Here is a 22,113-nt window from a genome sequence, read left to right as displayed (position 1 = left end):
CTCTGTTAAACCACCATTTCTGCTACTAACTGGTTTTATGAACTTGTGCCTCTTCTCTGAAAGGTAGTGACTCATTTCAGATGTGGGAAAACATCACCCTCCCAAGTTTCTCTGCTCAGCCTCACTAATAATGGAGTAGGTGCCATGTGCCTTCTCTACCAGAGGAGTCATCGAGAACTTGACTTGAAAGGCCTCTTGGAAGAAAAACAAATTGAAACAGTCCAAACCTAACACTATATGGCAGAAGTATGCCCAGCATGTGAATCTACAGCACTACATGTAACAAACAGATGCATATAGTGCAAGTAAAATTATCCTCCTGTGTTAACTGATGGCCATTTTTAAAATACTTTTCTTGACACGTAGAACGCGACTTTAGTAAGTGTGGAAAAAAATCTTCTAATATATATTTTTTTCTTTGCTAAGGATCCTCCTCCTTTCATTAAAGACACCTCAACCAGTGCCTCTGATTCAGATAATCAGTTTAATTTGCTGACAAGCACTACTGTTGGAGCCATTGTTGAGATGCTGAAATATAGCCAAAAAGATATGGATGCAGCAATAGAGAAGATTCGACAAGAGGTAATTGTTTTTATAATTTAATAGCTTTCTTCAAATTCTTCCATTTGTATAGAATATGAATCTTCAATACCTAGAACTGTACCAGCCCTTGCTAAGCCACCATGTATTTTCCATGGGGCAAGTTCTCTTGGATGATCTCAAACTCTTGAATGTTTAAACATTTTAGTGGTATCTATATGATGCAAACCTTCTACAAATATCTTCGAAGTGACGTTTGTAACAGTAACAAAAAACTTTTGTTCTGCATTGTAGGATCTTCATTGATAGCCATTAATGCATAAATTAATTCAGCACTGTGTGTTTAGAGATGGTGCAATGCAGATCCAAAATGGGTATTTTTTTCATTGTTAAACTCCGGAAACAATCACCTTGATAGGCCTCTGAACTGATACATGTATAATGTGGAATTTTGTTAATCTACTTGTCTAAGGCTCAAAGTCCTACTGAAATCTACATGTCTTTGGGGAGAGGGAGAAAGGAACATTGCTTGTCCCACCAACTACTTACACCAATTACATGGATTCTTAACATGGTATATTAATGTTTTATTAGCCCTCTGCTTAAGGATCTTTATTTCTTTTTGCTTCCTTCCCAGATGGTGGTTGCCCTTTCTCCCCTGCACCCATGCACCACTCCTTGGCATAGACAAACTCTCCTCCATAATCGCATACTCTGTGGCCAGACACACTTCCCTCTAGACAAACGTCCCCCTGCATAGCCTACAGGAAGACACTGTAGGGAGGCTAAATCCCTAGTGACACGGAGGCTCTGCAGACCCTTACGACCCTTAAGACACTACAAATGCACACTTTGTGAAGAAAACACATAGTCCTAGTGTTCCAGAAAATCCACCTCCAAATTGGTTGGGGCTGCTTCCTACAATGGGGTGTGACTTTAGGCAACTGTCAAGTTCCAGTACGAGAATGGGGTAGCCGTCCGTTCAGTCTGGCGCACATCATGGAGACCTTTCAGACTGTGACTTGCCAAGAAATCAAGAAATGTAAGTAGACATCCGACAGTTAAATAAATGTCTACCTTGACATCAAAGGAGCATGCAGAAGAACTAGGGTTTTGCAGCATGAATCCTTTTCTGCATCTATTCTGCCATCTAGTGGTTGCAACTGGAATCATTTAGTCTATCCTCCCTCCACCCTCTTTTGGGCTTTGTCTATCACCATTTGGTGGTAATGTCATCCCTGTGGGAAGTCAGACGCGCACCCTTTGAAGTTCCTGTGCATGGTCGCTATCTTCAGATTGTGTTTTTCTGCCGTTGGTTCTGGAAGCGAGACTGAGGAGCTCCGAAGAACTTGAAAACTGCGAAAAACACTGGGGACCACCTTGAAGCACCGCACTCAATGGGCAGATAAGGGGAGCCTTTTTGTCCCCGATGGGGAGCACCACGTGGTCAGCAAATGCAGAGACCTGGAGAACACCCATTTGATATTTTGCCCCAACTGCCATCACAAGTTCGCACAGATGAACACCCCCCACAAGGTGTGCAACTTGTATCTCCTGAAGGTTCACAGCGCTGATGACTGTGCTACCCGTGCAGAATTAGTCCCGAAGCCTTGAAGACAATACTTTAAACAGCATCTAACGCATCACACCATGGCTATGCCCAGAGGAACTAGGAGTCTTCAGTGAAGAGGAGTAGGGGAACTTCTAGAAGGCAGAGCTGGGAGAGGGTGGGCATCTGAGACTGATGAGAAAGACATCGAAAGGTTCGAGGCAGCGGGGAGTGACTAGAGACGCAGAGAAGGCCAAATGGCAGAAGGTAACCAAGGAGCCGAAGAGCAGTCTATACCCTCAAAATCCACCTTGACGACACAGTCAACGACTGAAGGTCAGAACCTGCAGTGAAAGAAGTTGGACAACTTCTTGAAAGGATTCAGCATCCCTTCGAGAGCCAACATTGAGGGAAATGGACATCAAGTCACCCTCTACGCCGAAGACACATGAGGAGGAGGAGGAGAGGGAACTCAGACTATGAAGAGGATAAATCTGCCACTCTTGAAGGCCAGGGACAGCTTGACGACATGGTGCAGAATCTCCATATTCAATCCCATGTAGAGGATGTCGACAACTAGCCCTCGAGGCCCTTGTCTCTGTACGACCTCTCCATGTACAGTGCACTTGAGGGTGGTGGACACTGATGGGGTCCAGCACTAGGAAGACTGAGAAAGGGCTGTTACCCGCAGGTGAAGTAATGCAAACATTACACACTGTAACTCCAGTACATCAAGGGAATTGTACCAGCAGACTCCATTTTAGTGGCAGAGGAACAATGTGCTCACTTCTACTAGGACACTACCAGAAAAAAAGAGCAGGAAAATGGATCTGGTGAGATGAAAGATAGGAAGGGAAGCAGCTATGCAATAGAGAATTGCAAATTTGAATGTGCTCTTCAAAGGCTACGGCCACCAACAGTGGGAGGAGATGGAGGGCCTCATACAACATCTCTGGAGGAGTTTAAAAAGAGGGCCAAGGCATTCATCCAGAAGGCAAGGGCATCTCCTACCTCTAATGAGCGTGGGATGTGGATGACACTGTAAGCAGGCAGATGTGTGGAAGCCACCCTCCGAAGACCTGGATGGCTATAGATTTTTGGGTTCAAGGCAGAAGTCTAGACATTAGTAATCAATATGCCTCTCTCGGGCGAAGACTTCATTGGAACAGCTGTGGACGTGGCACTACAGCAAATAAAGTAGAATGAGACTCAAAACAATTGGGGCAAAGCAGTTCAGGTGATCCTTCAGGCAGGGGAGGATTCCCACTGGCCTCAACACTAACCGGGATTTGGCCAGCTAGTCGCACACCAGCAGTCACAACAGAAGTTGCAACACACACACACAGTGAAACAACCTTTTCACGAGAAATGGAAGATAGGCCTGCCCGCAAGAGGGTGGAGGAAGGCTAAGCAGACAAGTGACTGCCCACAACTCTGCCACATAATACCCGAGGAGGGGAGGATTCCTTCAGAAGTGGAGGCCAATCATCTCGGACAACTGGATATTAAACATAGTATGGTTATTGTTTAAAGCTCAAGACCCTGTCGCCCATTCCCCCCCCCCCCAAGAGAAGACCATTAAGGGAACAAGGACTTCTACAATTACGTCAGGAATTTGGAGCTCATCAAAAACCTGCCATTGAAAAGTCCTTCGAAGGGACACTGGGAAGGAGTAGTTTCTTACCTGTAACTCCAGTTCTCTTGTAGGGGTATTTTGTGATGGTAATGATCATGTGAAGAGTCCCGCCCATGTGCGTGGACCCTGGAGCACTTCATTAGATATATCTTCTGCCTTTCTTCAGGAAGGCCTGTATGGACACTTAAGAGATAAAGACAATAATGCAGCCTAAGAAACTAGGCTACACTGGCCATTACTGCATCTTAAAGTGAAAAAGATAGCCAGTTTAACTAAGTTTAGTCATTTACTTAGTTTTACACATAGAAAACTCTCCTTCACAAAACTCCTTTTTCATGATAGAGATGAAAGGAATGGATAGAGAAGCCCCCATAGGCTGCCTTTGTGTCTGCAAATGGGTACCGTGCGTTTGAGTCTCCAGAGACCCCCGATATCCCATGAGGCACAGCCAGAGGCATTTACTTTCAGTTCTTTTTGAAGGCGTAAATAAGCAGAGCCTGTTGAGTCTTGGGGACATCTGTATCTGCCACCGGGGAGGAGGGGCGGGTTGCTTATGACTATCACGGAAATACCCCTACAAGAGAACTGGAGTTACAGGTAAGAGACTACTCCTTCTCTTGTAGGGGATTTCCATGTCTAGTCCTAATCATGTGAAATAGACTAGCAAGCCCATCCCCAAAACAACTCGCCAGCGGTGGCAGAACAGATGACAACCTCACTATTGTGCAAATATATTTCGTAGTGAAGCCTGTCCAACCTGAGCATCTGCCCTAGCATCAGTATCAAGGCAGTAGTGCTTAGTGAATGTGTGGACTGACTTCCAAGTGGCAGCCTTACAGATTTTTGAAATAAGTTTATCACGAAGTAGAGCCGCTGTAGCTGCTTTACCTCTAGTAGAGTGAGCCCTAGTCATTTACTAATCAAAGGTTCGTTTGGTTTTTGATAAACACCGCTGATACATGAAACAATCCACCTAGAAATGGATTGTTTAGAGGTAGCAAGACCAGTTCGTACTGAGCCATAGTTTACAAATAGCTGGTCTGTTCTACGGATATCCTTAGTCTTGTCTAAATAGAATTTCAAGACTCTCCTAACATCAAGAGAATACAGTGACTTCTCCGTAGGAGAAGAAGGATTTTGAAAAAATGTAGGTAATGTAATAGTCTGGTTTACATGAAACTCCGACACTACTTTAGGAAGGAACTTAGGTTGCGTTCTCATAACTACCTTAGAGGAATCAAAGACTGTATAAGGTTCTGTACAACATGAAGCCTGAAGTTCGCTAACCCTGCGGGCAGACGGAATGGCCACAAGGAAAGCAGTCTTGTAGACAGATGCTGAATAGAAGCCTTATAAATGGGTTCAAACGGTTCCTTCATTAGTCGTGAAAGGACTACATTCAACTCCCAGGGAGGCGAAGGATGCCTGATGAGAGGAAACACTTTCTTCAATCCTTCAAGAAACTCTCTGACTGGGATTTAAAAAAAAGGAAGTTTGTGAAGGACATTTCCTATACGCAGTCAAAGCTACCAGATTAACTTTGATCGAATGGAATTGAAAGCCAGATTGCACCAAGTGTAACAAGTAAGGAAGAATGACATCTTCCTTACAGGAGGTAGGATCGAAGTCCTTAGAAGCACACCAGATGCAAAATCTCTTCCATTTATACGCATAGGACGTGCGTGTAGCTGGTCTCTTGGCCTCTTTCAGTATCTCCATACAGTCCTGAGGGAGAGTCAAATGTCTGTATTGAACTAGCTCAGGAGCCATGCCGCCAAATTCAACGACGAGAGGTTGGGGTGCACCATCTGTCCGCCGAAATTCGTCAAAGTCCGGCCTGCACGACAGCCGGAGATGTGGCAGGAGAGACCAGTGGAGTAGGTCTGTGAACCACCACTGCTGGGGCCACTCCGGAGCAATGACTATCATCTTGGCCCATGATTGGGAGAGCTTGATTAGCACTATTGGAATTGGGGGAATTGGTGGAAAAGCGTAGAGAAAGCCGCCTGACCAATTGATCCCTTGGACATTCCCCAGAGTCCCTGGTTGGTAAAACCTGGAGGTGAAGTCGTGGCATTTGCTGTTTTCTGCTGTAGCAAACAGATCGACTTCTGGAGTACCCCATCTGTCAAACTTCTTCCACCACTTCGTCGTTTAAGACCCATTCGTGGTTTTTGTGAATGAGTCTGCTGAGCGCGTCTGCCTGAACATTCTGAACACCTGGAAGGTGAGTTGCCGTGATGGTCAGGTTCCCGGCTAACAGCCAGTGCCAGATGGCCTGAGCTTCCTGAGACTGCACTCGAGATCTGGAGCCCCCCTGCTTGTTGAGGTAGAACATTGTTGTCGTATTGTCTGTCTGAACAGCAGGAAGCTGGAGTGAAAAGACGTCTGGAATGCTTTCAGCGCCAAATGGACTGCTCGAAGTTCCAGGAAGGTATTATGGTACTTGGTTTCTTTCAGAGTCCATGCACCCTGTTTCTGTAGGTGGTCGAAATGTGCACCCCATCCGTGGAGAGAAGCATCTGTTACTATTGTTTGTGTGGGTATCTCCTTGTGGAAGGGAATCCCCCGGAGGAGATTGCTTGGAGAACACCACCATCAGATGGACTGACGAGCCTGTTGCGACAGTTGAATCCTGTCTTCCCAGTCCCCCAGTGTCTGGTCCCACTGATCCGCCAGACATTCCTGCAGGGTCTCATATGGAGGCGTGCATTCGGAGTGAGGAAGATGCATGACGCCATCGAACCCAGGAGAGACGATACTTTCCTCACTGTTGGTGCGGGCATGATCATAAGATCTTGAGCCTTCCGAAGGATCGATAAGCGTCCCTCCTCTGAAGGACACACGCTGGCTGTGCGTGTGTCGATAGTAGCTCCTACGTACTGAAGACACTGAACATGAGGAGACCGACTTTGTGAGGTTGATGTGAAGTCCCAAACGAAGTAAGAGATTGGAAGTCCGATTGAAATGCAGTTGCGCTTCCTGAAATGTAGCTGCCTTGATCAACCAATCGTCCAGATATGGATAGACTAATATTTTGTTCCTCCTCAGATGCGCAGCCACCACTGTCATGCATTTGGAAAACGTCTGAGGTGCTGACTTCAGGCCGAAGGGCAGCATGGAGTATTGATAATGGTTGTTGCCCACTGTGAAACGCAGGAACTTGCGATGTTTCCTCGCTATGGGCACATGAAAGTATGCGTCCTGCAGATCTATTGCGCATAGTCAGTCTTCCTGATGAAGTTGAGGGTAGATCTGATGCAAAGATAACATCTGAAATTTTTCTCTTCAAACCCATTTGTTGACTTGTCGTAAGTCGAGAATGGGTCTGAACTTGTTCTTGTCTTTCTTGCGGACGAGAAAGAACCGTGAATACAGCCCTGTTCCTTTCTGATTTAGAGGGACAGATTCTATCGCCCTTTTCTCCAGGAGGGTGTTGGCCTCCTTCTGCAACTTGTGCAGCATGTATCTTGATCGAGTTGGAGGAATTGATGGAGGAGGGCTTATAAAACGTATCGAATATCCACTGCGAACAATATTCAGCACCCAATTGTCCTGAGTTATTTTCTGCCACTCTGGCAGATGATCTTGAACCCCACCGGAGCGGACAACGGACGAGGGGGAAGAAACCCTTCAGGGCTTCAGACCAGCAGGATCCTTGTACGCCTCTCCAGACTGCTGGTTAGATCTTCCTCGTTGTTGTTGTTTTTGAAATGGCTGAAAGGAGGGCTGGAATTGCTGCTGTTGGACTGACGACCCTGAGAGGAATAACGCCTCTGGAAAGGACAGAAGGTCTTGCGTTCTTTAGATTTCTCAAAACCTACAGCCTTCAACGTCTCCATTTCGATCTTCATGCGGGCCATCTCGTCGTCCGCGTGGGAACCAAAGAGCGTTGTGCCAGAGAACGGGAGATTGGAGATTCGCTGCTGCGCCTCAGGCTTCAGTGATGTAAGAGGAAGCCAAGCATGACGTCGTAGAGCGATACCATGGCAATACGTGGGCTGCCAGAAGTGTCCGCTGCAGCGCTGATGACTTGGTTGGAGACCATCAGGCCCTCATTCACAATCTCCTGGAAGTCTTCCCCCTTACCCTGGGTATGAGATTCACAAATTTCCGAAGGGACTCCCACAATGATCTATTGTAACGGCCCAGCAAGCCCGTAGAGCTCGCCGCCTTCATGGAAGTCGCCGCGGTGTTACAAGCCTTTCTGCCCGCTGAATCCAGCTTACAGCTCTTTATCCGGTGGCACCATGGAAGTAGGAGCTGTAGTATGCGGTTTCCGTGCAGCCACCACTATCAGAGTCCAGAGTGGGTTCCAGCCAGAGGAAGGCAGGAACCCGAATCAGGCGAACGATACTTCTGCAACCTAGAGGGTGCAGACTTTATAGAAGTCGGAGTTAGCAACAGTTCCATAGCTGGTTCCTCCAGACCCGGCAACAATGGACGCGATGTCTGTCTCTTCTGCAGAGTCTCAAATATCAGAGAGGTCGGCTGCACATGGGTAGACCGGGGAATGCTGAGTTTCGTAGCCCCTCTGACCAGAACCTCCTGGAAGGTAGAAATGTCATCAACCGGTGACACCCTTTGAGGGGGGAGAGTCCGTGAGAGTAGGAGAGTACCTCCCTGTACTCGTGGAAGAAGTGTCCCTTGTATGCCGGGACCGAGACCTCTCATAATGGCTACAACGTGATCTTGTGGAAGACAGATATGTCGAACGAGACCGTGTTCTTGGTCATCGAGGTTCCACAGGGCGCATGGGCTGAGGAGCCACGGGCTCAGGTTGAGGAGGAGGAGGCGGTGCTGGTGGAGGAATCGTGGTGGAAGTGGTGGCGGCGGAGGAGTAGCTGGAGGCGGAGGTCTTGGTGGTGGCTGTGGTATTCCTGGTAGGACCACCGGTGGGAGCGAAGCAGGAGGCGACCTAGTTGGTGAGTAGGTACGTGAATACTCCAAACTGGGAGACAAGATCAACCTCCTTTTACGAGCGGGCCATGAGGAAGGGACCCTGGATGCTCCATCAGTCCCCCTCTACGTCGATCCACTGCTCAACGTGGTATCAACGTCGACATTCTCCTTGAGGCTCTCCTCAACCTCGACTTTCTTGTAGAAGATTGCCTCCTCGACGTCTATCTTCGCGTTGATGTCGATGGTGATCGGTGACGAAGCTTCGGCGGCGAGTGCTGCTTGAGAGACCCAGATTGATGCCGATGTCTCGACTGCGATGTTCGTTGTGTCGACGTCGAACGCAGGGAACCCCTCGACAGTGATCTCGCCGTTCTCCTCCTCGACGTTTATTGTCGATGTCGCTTCGACCCAGAGCCCTGGGTCGACAGAGCATATCGTAGTCATGCCTGCTCTCGACGTCACCGCCCTCAGCCGGGAACGGCTTCGTTTTTCTGCCGTTTTCACACTTGGGAGCCCTCCAGAGGTCGAAGCATGGGACTTGGTAGAGAACTTAGCCTCTTCTTTCCCAGAGGCTGAAGAAGCTGCCTTCTGTCTCCTCTGCTCCACGTCTTGGAGACGAATCTTCTCCCTGTCATGCAAGGTGCGCCTGGAAAAGGTCTTGCAAATGGCACAGGTGTCCGGAACATGGGACACAGGCAAACGCAGGATACAAACTCCGTGGGAATCCGACTTGACCACCTTCCTACCGCATTCAGGGCACTTGTCAAATAGAGATGGCATTTTGACAAGAAAACAGCAGAAATACTGCCAAAAAACTACAGACGTAGTTAGCTAAAGGCCAAAGACGTCGAGTGAAACTGCTAACGTCCAGAAATAATGACTAATTTTTATGAAATACCAAAGGTAGAGCTCAATGCTCTAGGGTCCTGCTAGCAGGAGCTGGAATAAAAGAACTGAAAGTAAATGCCTCTGGCTGTGACTCATGGGATACCGGGGGTCTCTGGAGACTCTTAAAGGCACGGTGCTCATTTGCAGACACATAATGGCAGCCTATGGGGTGTTCTCTATCCATTCCTTTCATCGCTATCATGAAAAAGGAGTTTTGTGAAGGAGAGTTTTCTATGTGTAAAACTCAGTAAATTACTAAACTTAAAGTTAAACTGGCTATCTTTTTCACTTTAAGATGCAGTAGTGGCCAGTGTCGCCTCGTTTCTTAGGCTGCATTATTGTATTCTTATCTCTTAAGTGTCCATACAGGCCTTCCTGAAGAAAAACAGAAGATGACAACCTAAGAAGATATATCTAATGAAGTGATCAGGGGTCCATGCACATGGGCGGGACTATTCACATGATTGACTTTACACGGAAATCCCCTACAAGAGAAAGGTATCTACTCATCGTACTTTGTAGTACCCAAACAATATCGAATGCGGAGACCAATACTAGACCTCTGATATCTAATCAAGTTTATGTGAACACAATACTTCAAGATGACTACACTTCAAGAGGTAATCACACTCCTAAGGGGATGGGCGAATTACATGCAAAGCGAAAGCTTTGCAATCCCCTCTGTGGCATTTAAGGTGAAATAGTTCATCCAATTACAATCCTGCACACTGCTTCACTGCACTCAGTGTTGGAAAAAACTGAACTTGAAACTGTGAAGATACTACTGATTGTGGTAGTCCAGAAGATGGGTGGACTGAATGGGCAGGGAAAGCCTCATCTGTTAACTATGAAAGGCATGAATATTTGTCATCCGAAGGAAAGACCTTCTTCCTTGTCAGGGTACTGGAAGATGTCTGATTCTTCTTGGAACAACTTGGCAATCTCCTTCTGACAGTACCATAGGCATTGTTACAACACCGTATACAAGTTATTTGGCAAATAGTTGGAGTCTAAACCGCTTTCTTAACCATCAATATCTGCTCGAAAGCCAATGGCTGAAGCCAAAGATGGAAGATTTGACATTCTGGAGTGCTGGGAGCTACTGGTCGTCTGGGAGCTTGGGGCATGTTTAATCTCGTGCCTTTTTCAATGTTTCTAAACGTCTTCCAGAACGCAGCACCCTCTTCTGCACAGACATTTTTTCTCAACAAATGCAGAGATCCCCTGGCGACTTACAGTTCTTTTAAATGTGTGCATCACTAGTTCCAATGAGCAGAGAGCTCTATAGCACCAGATTGTCACTGCTGTCCATTCACTGAGGGACGGAACATTCCAAAAATGAACGGGCTCAAACTTTTTTTTTTTTTTTATTTTTTATTAGAGCATGGTGATGCAAATCACAGCAAACAGGATTACACACCCATGCACAGGACCCGCACAGTAGTGGGACTCAAACCTATCTATAGATGTCAGAGAAATAGCTTCAATTTTTGAGTTCTCTATAAAGGGACACTCCTATGTGTGTGGAGAAGGAAAAGACAGTTGAGCCAAATGTTTTTGTCATTCTAAATATGCTTTTAAGTATTGGTAGGGTTTTAAGGAATGACATTTATTTAACTAAATTCATACAGGTGTCTTCAATGCTTGTGATGGTATTGCACTCTGACAAGTACCTAGCCATTTGGACTTCTCTTGAACTTCAACCTGCAGCTACCCCTCGTGGTAATGGAAAGCCAGCCTCTGAAAATATTACAGTAATAATGCAATGCTGATAATAGGTTAATGTGAAGTGCTTGATTTGTGAAAGAAACAGTACAGGTACCCGAACCTTTTTCAGAAGCTACTGGTGGCACGCTGAAAACACAGGGTGAGGTAGTCTTTTATCCACCCCCAGACACTCCCTGTCACTTTTTTGCGGGTTCCTTGTTTCCTGTCCAGGGAGAACCTGGCTAGGCAGTTCGGGCTGGACTGTTCCCATGAGGCACAGGGTCAAGACTGATTTGCCCATGGCTGGGTTCAAACTGGAATGGCATGGTGAGCAAATAAATGATGGATTTAGGCCCAGTTTTTGTAACTCTGCGCAGGGGGCAGAGGATAACGGAGTAACCTCCACACCTGTAAAAGCGCTGTTACACGAATTTGAACAGTGCTACAGAAAGAATGTCTTGCGTGCTCATGTAACTGAGCTAACTTTTCAAACTTTATGGATAAATACCTGCCGGCTTAAGGCGATTCATTGACACCAAGTTTAAATCCTGAATTGGTTACTGGATCTCGCAGGAGTGAAATTTTACCTTTCTTGTTGCTCCATGGAATTGGAAATTGTACTTGATTGCAGCAGGGGAAGTGCGGTGAAGAGTGCTGTGAGGTGTTTTTTGAAGTTACCAACTATTGCTGGCAGTTGGTAGCATTTCCTTTGGAACCTTGAGTGCCCCATTCCCTACTTTGAACATCTCGAGCATCTTGGGTGTCTCGTGCCGAATGAGCTTGCTAATGACGTGCAAGTCTGACCAGCTACATCTGGCCTACGGAGAGGCATTGAAGACTCCTGCGCTCAACATCCTGTGCTGGTCGGACAGGCAAATCTAGTAAGCTACTTCCCGCTGCCTGGCGACTTGCACTGCATTTCGTGCCCCTAGTGATTAAATACAGCTGTGGTAGGCCCGCACATCCACAACTTTCAAGCTGCCTTGTAAAAAAGCCTCACCTCGTTATTTCTTCCCTGGATTGCCCGTGTTGGATGATTATGCTGGTCATACCATATGAAGTCATTTACATAGAAGAAAGACTTCTACTGTTATGGTGGAAATACTTTGACCAGAGCTAGAAGAAATACTGTGAACAGAATTAACTGTTCATTGTTTTTTTAAATAATTATTTTAGATACATTTTTAAATGTATTATTTAAACTAATTATGGTAGTCTGTTATTTTAACATACTGTAGTAGTTAAATTCTTCTTTAAGGTATGGTGGAGCAAAGTATGGCTGCTCCGCCTAGTTTCCTGGCTATTTCCGGGGAGCCCATTATTCCATGGAAAAGATAGAAAAACATGTTCACATATGTTGGTCATAGCTGGTAATAAATCTGATCCGCTAAGGCGACATTACTACATCATTTAGGAACAGAAGGAAGGATGTATGTTGATCTTCCAGAAGTCTCATGAGGCATGAGAGATGGTCAGCCCATGAATGTGTGTAAGATGTCATTGCAAATGCTGGAAAAACATTTTACACCTAAAGTGTAGTTTTTGATACGCATACTTTTTTCCCCCGGGTGCAGGGTCATTATTAGGATGTCATGAGTTATGTTGCTGCATTACGAGGCCTAGCGGTATCTTGGGAGTTTCAGAATGTATCGGAATCCCTGATACACTATCAAATTGTTAGGTGTACAAATAACAGGAAAGTGAAAGACTTATCTATTGATCCCACACTAGAGGAATCCATACAGATTGTAAGGAGCTTGGAACACACTGCTGTGTAGATGAAAAATTGATATGTGCAAACTTGGTCTGAAATTTGTAGAAAAAGCAATCCAGGTGAAGGTAGCCATGTTGAAGCAACCCCCGAAGGCTATGGAATCTGGTAGTAAAGTTAAGGAAAAGAATGTTACCGGTGTGGTTGCCCTGGACACATTGCTTAGTTTTCCATGTGGGCAAAGAATGTCACGTTTGGGTCCTGCGGAAGGAAAAGAGATTCAGCCAAGCTTTGTAGATCAAAAGGAAGAGGGTGCAGAGTCTAATGTGAAAATGGTGAAGAATGTGGGTGTAGTTCAGGAAGAAATTATATCGGCTTTAAATGAAATTGAGGATTCAATTCAACTAGAAAGTGACTGCATCCTAAGTGTGAAAAGGGATAGTTCAGGAGTGTTGGAGAAGCCTTACTTGTGTTATCTTGGCTATTGTACAAGTTAAATTATTGGCAAACTCGGCGAGTCTGGTTACCTTGATTGCCAAAGAGACATTTGTGAATGATCTCAAGGAGCAGGTTTGCGATTTACCACGAGCGGATGTTAGAGCGGCAGTAAGATATGGTGGGAGGAGGATTAACATATTAGGAATGAAATGGATGTATATATTTTTATCTGAAAGAAACACATACTGATACATTCCTTACCTTAGAATATCCCCATGCGTCAGACTGGATCCGTAAAGTTTTTCTCAGCAGTACCCCAGCGTGTCTGTAGGTGGCATCGTGCGGCTCCGCGTCCATCGTCTGCGTTGTGGTCACCGGGATGACGTCGCGGGCGTAACTTACACGCCACCCATGCGCGCTGACTTCAGTTCTTTCTTTTTCCGCGCCAGCAAGCGCAGATCTGGGAAGAGCAGGTACCGTTAGTCATTTTTTGGCTAACTTTTTGAGGCTTCTTGTTTCAATTTTTTTATTGAGTCTTCGACTCCTTGTGCAGTTAGGATTCCCGGTTTTAAGTCCTGTGAGGAATGTCACCGCATGATGTTGGTGACGGACCCACACCGAGTGTCTTTTCTGCTTGGGGCGCGACCACGACCCCAAGTCGTGCCCCGACTGCCGGGCGATGGCGTCGAAGTCTTTGTGGGAGTGGCTTGGACAGCTGCTTGAGTTCCAGCTGTCGGCCCGTGCCGTTCCCGGTCTCGATCCCGTGGGAGGTCGATTGACCATGCGCGGAGTTATCATCGGTTCTCCGGTTCCAAGTCTTCGCACTTGGGGTTAGGTGAGGTGAAGCACAAGAAGTCGAAGAAGCGCCATCGCTCTCCGACTAGGTGGTGCCTCTGGCGAAGCCTGTGGTGCCGCCGCCGGCCTGCCCGCCCTTTCCGGGTCCGTCGGCGACTCAGGCCCAGATACAAGAGTTCCTGTTGGCCATGGCTAGAGTCTTTGGGCCGTCGGCTACCGCCGGTGTGCCCGACTGGGGGTCCTCGCGTTCCATCGCCAGCGGCTCCGATCCCGGTGCCGCAGGACCCCCATGGATCTAGGCCTGGATCCCGGTCAACACCGGTTGACCTAATAACACCTCCACCGACATCGACCCCACTGCCACGACGTCAGACGTCGCCCGCTCCTTGGTACGACGTCTGCCCTGGTTTTAGCCCCAAAGGGGACGCAGGGTCGGGCCGGCATTTGGGATGTCTATCCTCATGTCCCTATTCCTTATTTTCGGCCTGTAAAACGGCCTGAGGAAGAAGGGGTGGACTGGGAGGGGTCTGAGGACCCTCTCAAAGCCGACTGCGAGTTTGAGGAGGACTGAGCAGAGGAGTTGGGGGAAGCCAGTGGTCTGGATACCTCTTCAGGCCCTTGGCATGCTGTCTCCTCCTACCGTGGCTATGTTGGAGGGCGCTAGTTATGTGGTGGTGTTACGTAGGGCAGCAGAGGCCCTACAACTCAAGCTCCCTATGGTGGCCGTCAGGACTAACCTCCTGACAGTAGTGCTTCAGCCTGCAGCTACTTCTGTGGAACCGCTGCTCCCCTTCAACAAAGCACTTTCCGACGTTCTTTTGGGCACCTGGTCCAGGCCCACCAAAGGGGCTCCTGTGGATAGGAACGTGGCCCTCCGCCATCGCCCGGCTCCGGGTGACCCCATTTTCCTCTCCCAACACCCCACCCCCGAGAGCTTGGTTGTCCAAGCCTCTGCTTCTCCAACCGCCTTCACTTCCGCACCGGGAATCCAAGAAACTAGATCAGTTTGCGAAGATATTTTCTTCCGCCAGTTCTGCGCTGCGGTCCGTGAACACCGCATGCCTCTTGGGGCGTAATTCCCACTGTGTGTGGGATAAGGTGGTGGACATGCTGCCCCAATGTCTGGAGGAGGCCCGGAAAACTCTCTCCCAGGCTGTTGCAGAGGGGAGAGACGCAGCAAAGTTCATGATTCGTTGTGGCTTAGACACCGCCGACTCACTGGGCAGATCGATTGCAACGACGTTGGCAATCAGACGCCATGCCTGGTTGAGGACAACTGGATTTTCGGGGGATGTCCAATCAACCATTATGGACATGCCCTTTGATGGCCGTCGCCTCTTCGGCGATAAAGCAGACCACGCGTTGGAGAGGTTCAAGGACTCCCGGGCTACGGCCAAATCCTTAGGACTCTCCGCAGTCTGCCCTGCGCTGTCTGCTTTTCGCTCCTTTCGTGGCACCGGAAGGGGCGCCCGCAGCGTTCGCAACAGAGCCACAAGCCTGCGCAACAACAATCATAGTGCGGGCACAGGTTTCGCTGTGGCAGACCAAGGGGCCAGCGGGCGGGTCAGTCCAGCTCCACCCTGGCCACTACTGCCTCCAAACCTTCCTAGCACGAGCTTTCAGGCCCATCAAACGCCAGTGGGCGGCAGGATTCGCCATCCTCTACCCCCGCTGGTGCACAATCACATCAGTCTGGTGGGTTTAAGAGATAGTCCAAAGGGGATGCTCCCTCCCCTTCGTGACTACCCCTCCAGCCATGCCACCTCAGTACCACCGCATATCAGGGGATCACTTGGTGCTTCTTCAGAAGAAGGTTGTGGCCCTCTTGACCGAGGGGTCCATCAAGCGCGTTCTGACGCCAGAAGTGGGGGCGTGGTTATTACCACTCCTTCGTGGTGGAAAGAAGGACAAGGGACTGCGTCCTATCTTAGACCTCCAGAACGTCAATAGCTTCCTCCGCAAAGAGAAGTTCAAGATGCTCACTTTGGCTCAGGTCTTGTCTGCTCTCGATCCACCAGACTGGATGGTAGCACTGGACTTGCAGGATGTGTATTTCCACATCCCAGTCCTGTGGGCCTACCAGCGTTACCTGCGGTTCACAGTAGGCCACAAGCTCTTTCAGTTCACCTTGCTCCCTTTCGGCCTTACCAGCGCCCCTCGGGTGTTCACGAAAGTGATGGCGGTGGTCGCAGCCCATCTTTGCAGATCAGGGGTTTCAGTCTTCCCCTATCTTGGTGAGTGGTTGTTGAAGGCGGGCTCGACCCGGACAGTCTTCTCCTACCTCCAGACTATGGGCGACCTCCTGCATTCGCTGGGGTTCTCCATTAATGTGTCGAAGTCTCACCTGATTCCCTCTCAGAAGCTCCTTTATCGGAGTGGTTTTGGACACTGCACAGTTTCGGGTCTATCCCCCCGAACAGCGAGTCTGGGATATTCAGGCTCTGATCTCGATCTTTCAGCCCTTGTCTCTGGTTTCGGTCAGGGTGACCCTGAGGCTGCTGGGCCTCATGCCTCCTGCTGATCAATCATGCCAGATGGCATATGCGGGCTCTGCAGTGGGATCTGAAGTTCCAGTGGGCACAGCATCAGGAAAACCTGTCCGATCACGTCCAGATCTCAGAGGACCCTGCAAGACAGTCTTGCAGTGGTGGCCCAGGGACTGGCATTGGGTCGACCCATTCCCCAACCGGAGTTCACAATGGTGACAGATGTGTCCCTCCTGGGATGGGGCGGCCACATGGGAGAGGCAGAGATCATGCCTCAGGTCTCTGGCGGAGTCCAAGCTCCATATCAACCTTCTGGAGCTTTGGGCGATCCGACTTGCACTGAAGGCATTCCTTCCCTCTGTCAAAGGGTGAGTAGTGCAGGTGTTCACAGACAACACCACCGCCATGTGGTACTGCAACCAGCAAGGCGGGGTGGGGTCGTTGGCCCTTTGTCAGGAGGCTCTGCGCCACTGGACATTGCTGGAATATCAGGGCATTTTCCTGGTGGTTCAACACCTGGCAGGTTCTCTGAACACCAGGGTGGACGAACTCAGCCGCAGGTGCATGATGGATCACAAATGGCGTCTTCACTTGGAGGTGGCGCAAGGTCTTTTTCAGCAATGGGGAGAGCCTGGGTTAGATCTATTCGCCACTGAAGAAAACGTGCAATGTCTGTCTGCGCGTTGGAATTTCCAAGGTGGCACTCGCTAGGCGATGCTTATCGTCAAGAGTGGAGTTGCGGTCTGTTGTACTCATTTCCGCCTATACCACTTCTGCCCAGAGTGTTGAAGATCAGGCGCGACCGGGCACACGTCAATCTTGTGGCCCCAGACTGGGCTCAAAGAGTATGGTATCCTGAACTACTCAAATGTGAGAAGTTGGCCTGATATATGATGTCACTAGTTCTAGTGTACACCTTGTATCAGTCCAAACAACCCTTATGGTGATTGGTTGTAAAGTCAACCTTATAGACCAGCTATCCTAGTGGTAGCATGGACAAGAGCAGTATTAGGCTAAACTCTGTATGGCATGTGAAGCCAGCTATTATACCATTTGCAATCCCTTGAATACCAAATGAAAGGACACCACAACAGATATATTATAACAATAGAATGTATTTAGTCTAGTCAAAATACCCTCAGCACTCTTTGAGATTCGAGGTAAGTACACCACAGTCTTATTTAAGCATACATAAGTCACACAGGTAAGTAATACAGTTAGGCCCTAGGGGCCACGCAAACCATATACTAAGTAAGTGGTATAAGAACCACTGTCACGAACACAGGTTAGGCCTAGGGGATCGCTGGGGCTACACTATCCTATCCGTTGCTAGGCAGTGGGAGGCCCACAGGATTCATGTGCAGAGTGGAAACACTCATGCGTAATGCGTTAAAGTCGATAGAAATAGTGATGTTTAGAAATTAAGATTTTTAGGACACTTCGGAAGGAGCTAGGAGTTAGAGACTTGGAAACTAGACCCTAGGATAGTCAGTACCCTTGTGAGCACCGGAGTACTCAAGTTACTTAGCCCACGGGCTGCGGGTGCATAGGTGTGAACTTGCGTCGGGTTTCGTCGTCGACTCCTATGGATGCCTGAAGAAAAGATGCTGACAGGCAGTCAGTGAAGAGTGTCCGGTGGATTCCAAGGAATCAAGAAGGAAGGTACCTGCAAGCAGAGGGGACAGAGTCTAGGTCACCAGCCAGGAGCCGGGAAGGAACCAGGCGATGTCGTGAAGATGCAGGTGAAGAGGTGACGCTTGTCGCAGCAGCCACGGGTACCAGGAGGCGTCGAGGACGACCAGATCCAGGAGGCGAGCTGTCCCACGAGGGCTCTTGCTGTTGGCGGCGTCTATGTCGAGTTTGGACCCAACAAGCCTTGGCAAGCGCAACCCACGCAGAATGAAGGATTTGCTTCTGTTGCAGACCAGGAAGGCCTGAGGTGCTTCTCTTTAACAGGGAAGCAAGGGCCAGTCTGGAGGAGCCAAACCAGCGGTGGAAAGTCAAGGGTTCGTCGTCACAGAGGTTACTAGCCAACGGGCAAGCAACGGGACAGACGCGTCGAGCAGGAAAATGCAGAAGGGCCCCACGCAGAACTCGTGGAGTGTGGAGGGCTGATTTTCGGTGCAGATAGTGCTGGGGGTTGGGGCTTCTCAATCCCCAGAGCACAACTTCGAGGTTGCCTCAGAAGCTGCGCTGGAAGCAAGTAGCCAATTTTCCCAGGTAGCCGGTCCCACGTCTCTCGTCGCCTCCCCGGATCTCAGCTTTGCTGTAGATGTGGATCAGGGTCAGAGAAGTCTGGAAGTCAAGGCGCTGGTCGGGCTCTGCAGTCGGTTCCTCGTAGAACTTGGGCAAAGCAAACGGCAGGTCGCTTGATGGTGCCTGTTTGCACAGGGTGGCCACTCCTTGGCCACAAGGGAGATTCTTCAGTCTTCTTCCGTAGTCGAATGTCGAAGGTCCAGAGTTTCTGTTCAAGTTTCAGTTTTCAGGATAATCCAAAGTCCTAGGGACTCAGCTCCCACTCTTATACTAATCTGGGGGGCTGGGTTACCTGCTAGGTCCCTCTTATGGGTGGGACCAGGGAGGGGGGTGGTTACACCCTTACCTTTGTCCAGTTTCGCGCCAGGACTGGGGCTGGAGTGACCCAGCACTGGTTTGAACCGGACTATGCATGGGACACCTTGTGTGCCCCAGGCAGTGTCTCGTTTCTTTCATCCCTCCCTGCCCCAATACACTAAGTCCTGTCTAGGGTGGTGCTAGCACCTCCCAAGGCAGGAAACCTATTGTCCAAGCCTCCCTCGCTGGAAGGACTCCCAGCAGCAGGAGGTCAGACTTGTGTCTGTGGCAGCAGCATCCATGTTGTGATGCTGGGGCTCTGGTTAACTTTAACCGGGTAGTAGGTCTTCAACATGTCTTATCCCTCTAGAAGGGAGGAATACTATCCTCATCGCCAGAAATGGTGTGGGGGTAGTATTCCAAAGTGTTAGACACCTTACACGATATGTTTTGATAAAGCCAAACCATAGTTACCATAACCGCGAGGATTATAAGGCACTTTAAGAGTTGATGGTAGGCGATATCATAGAACAGCTATGAGGACATGGTTCCGAAAGCTGCAGACAGGCTCAGCTCATGCTAGAGCACCATCTCACATGTTACCAAGCACTCTGCTTTCAGGATTGTTAAGGCCTGCCATAGGAGTGACTGATAGGTTACCCATGTGTCTATATATAAGGTAGGTATAGGAATACTACACCTAAGCAAGGGGTGATTACACGACCTTGCCCCAGCTGAGTGATCAGCCAGTTATGTCGTAATGGAAGGCCAGCCAGGGGTGGCATAATACATGCTGCAGCCCCTGGTAGGCCATGGGTACACCTATGCCCTGGGTACCTAAGGTACACTGTACAGGGCCCTAGAAGGTGATCCTTACCAATTGGGTTATGTACCTAAAGTACATAGTATGAATTTAGAGAGAGAACAGCTGGGCTGTGGGTCTGATTAGCAGGCCCACAGCCACATCTAAGTCGAAAACCAGTAAAGCAAAAGCAAAAAGTGGGGGTGAACATAGAAAGCAGACCCTACTCTCCTACACTCAGTATGAGCATAGATCCCCCGATCCGACTGCCTCTTCGGGAGAATTTTCTGTCAGAGCAGCAGGGGACGGTCCTCCACCCGAACCTGTACAGTCTCCACCTCTTTGCGTGGAGATTGAGCGGCAGCAGTAGATTGCTTTCGACTTGCCTCCTGAAGTTTGTGATGTCATTCTGGCAGCCAGGCGTTCCTCCACTAAGGTGATATATGCCTGCAGGTGGAATAAGTTTGTGGTATGGTGCACATCAAAGGCTGTGGATCCCCTTTCAGCCCCTCTTTCTGAGGTTCTTTTGTTGCTTCTTTCTTTGGGCCAGCAGGGCTCTGCTCTGGGCACTATTGAGGGCTACCTTTCTGCTATTTCGGCCTTTGTCAGGCTCCCTGATCAGCCCCCTCTTAACAATCCCCTGTTGTAAATAGATTTCTCAAAGGCATTACAGACCTTATCTGATAGACTACCAGCCGCAGATTCTTTAACATAGAATTATACCCAGACGTGAGACAGGACCCGGAAAACTTTCTTGCCCAGCAACTCTGCGTGCCAGGGGTGCGGTACCACGCGACTCCGCCACGACTTCCTCCGCGGGCGTGACATCAGCGAGGTCTCACAAGCCCCACCCCGGTGCGCTGACATCAGTTTGCCTCTTTTTCGTGTGCAACGCCTACCCGGATCGTGTTCCTGGCCTGTTTTCAGGCCTTCCTTTTACGCTTAGCGTTTTCCTGGGTACAGTGTGCAAATGCCTTCGGGCTTCCAGACGTGCTAGTGTAGCGTGCGCCAGATTTTGGCAACGGATCCTCACCCCATCTGTATGTGGTGCTTGGGGGAGCACCAAGATTCCACGGACTGCGAGGCGTGTCAGGAAATGAAGCCGAAGTCCTGGCGGGAGTGCCGGATGAAACTCCTTTCGGGTCCCCTGTCCAGGGCGGCATCGCCTGATCCGTCCCCTGCCGAGGGCTTCAAGAACTGCCGTTTCTGTCTCCGGCATAGTCTCTCTCCACGGCCGCTAGGGTGTCACTCACCTGTTGGTAAGTGTCGCAGTTTGTCCCAGAGGCCCGGTCCTCGGCCTGTTGGGGGTGTGGGTTCTCCGCAGGTGGTGTGAGCCGCGCGTCGTCGCCCTATCCGCCGTTCCCTGGCTGCGACCAGAGCCCAATAGAGGCCTATGCGGCGGCCTTGCAGGCCTCTTTGTCTCTCTTCTCCTTCTCTTCCTGGGACGACTGTGGATCCCTTGCCGTGTGCGGGAACTCTTGCGGCGGCGGAATGGAGGATGTGGTGAAGTCTGGGTGCGGCCCTTCGGACCACGGCGCCTCTGCCTCGCTGCAAGCCCTTGTAGGGGTCACGGGATGTTTCCGGGGCTTGGGCGTGTCCTCGAGTCCCTATTGGCCCTCTGGGCAGGCGGCGGCCTTGTACGAGGCCGAGTTGACGCCGCTCAGACGCCGGCGGCTGCTGGCCCTGGCAGTGCCGCAGGGTCAGGCTAGGGGTTGGGCGTGTCCCTGGGCCCCCCTCGTCCCTCCACGCAGGCGGCTGCCTCGTCAGAGGTCGAGTTGACTCCTTTTCGGCGCCATTCCTATGCCGCCCTGGCTCCGACCCAGCCCCGGTCCCCCACGTCGTGCGTTGTGGCGGAGGTTGTTCCGGCGTCCCCTTCGGCGCTGGTCGACGTTGACCTGACGCCAGTGGTGGACTCTATGGTGCTGGTCCGACGTCGGGTTGATTCATCTTCGGACGCCACCTCTTCTCCAGAGGTTCGGCAGCTGTTTGTTTCATCTTCTCAGGAGACGGGTCGCCGCGTCGTGGCTTTTTCCCCAGCGTCTTCTAAGGACGGCTCTTCAGTCACCGCGCCCGCTGTCTTCGCCGAAGGTGCCTCATGTTCCCCAT

At 49.6% G+C, this 22,113-nt stretch overlaps 1 protein-coding gene across 5 annotated transcripts in view; it reads left to right on the top strand.

The window, feature by feature from the left end:
- TACC3 (transforming acidic coiled-coil containing protein 3) overlaps positions 1 to 22,113 on the top strand; it is a 610,937-nt gene that overhangs the window by 326,165 nt on the left and 262,659 nt on the right. For all 5 annotated transcript variants that reach the window (XM_085642581.1, XM_085642579.1, XM_085642580.1 and 2 more), the window contains exon 10: positions 427 to 582. In XM_085642581.1, the coding sequence (XP_085498707.1) occupies positions 427 to 582 (156 nt within the window). The remainder of the gene's footprint in view (positions 1 to 426; positions 583 to 22,113) is intronic.

This window comes from Triturus cristatus, chromosome 2_2 (assembly GCF_964204655.1).
Source record: "Triturus cristatus chromosome 2_2, aTriCri1.1, whole genome shotgun sequence".
Classification (NCBI taxonomy): domain Eukaryota; kingdom Metazoa; phylum Chordata; class Amphibia; order Caudata; family Salamandridae; genus Triturus; species Triturus cristatus.
Note: the sequence above shows the minus strand (reverse complement) of the source record. Positions and strands in the feature narration are given on the sequence as shown.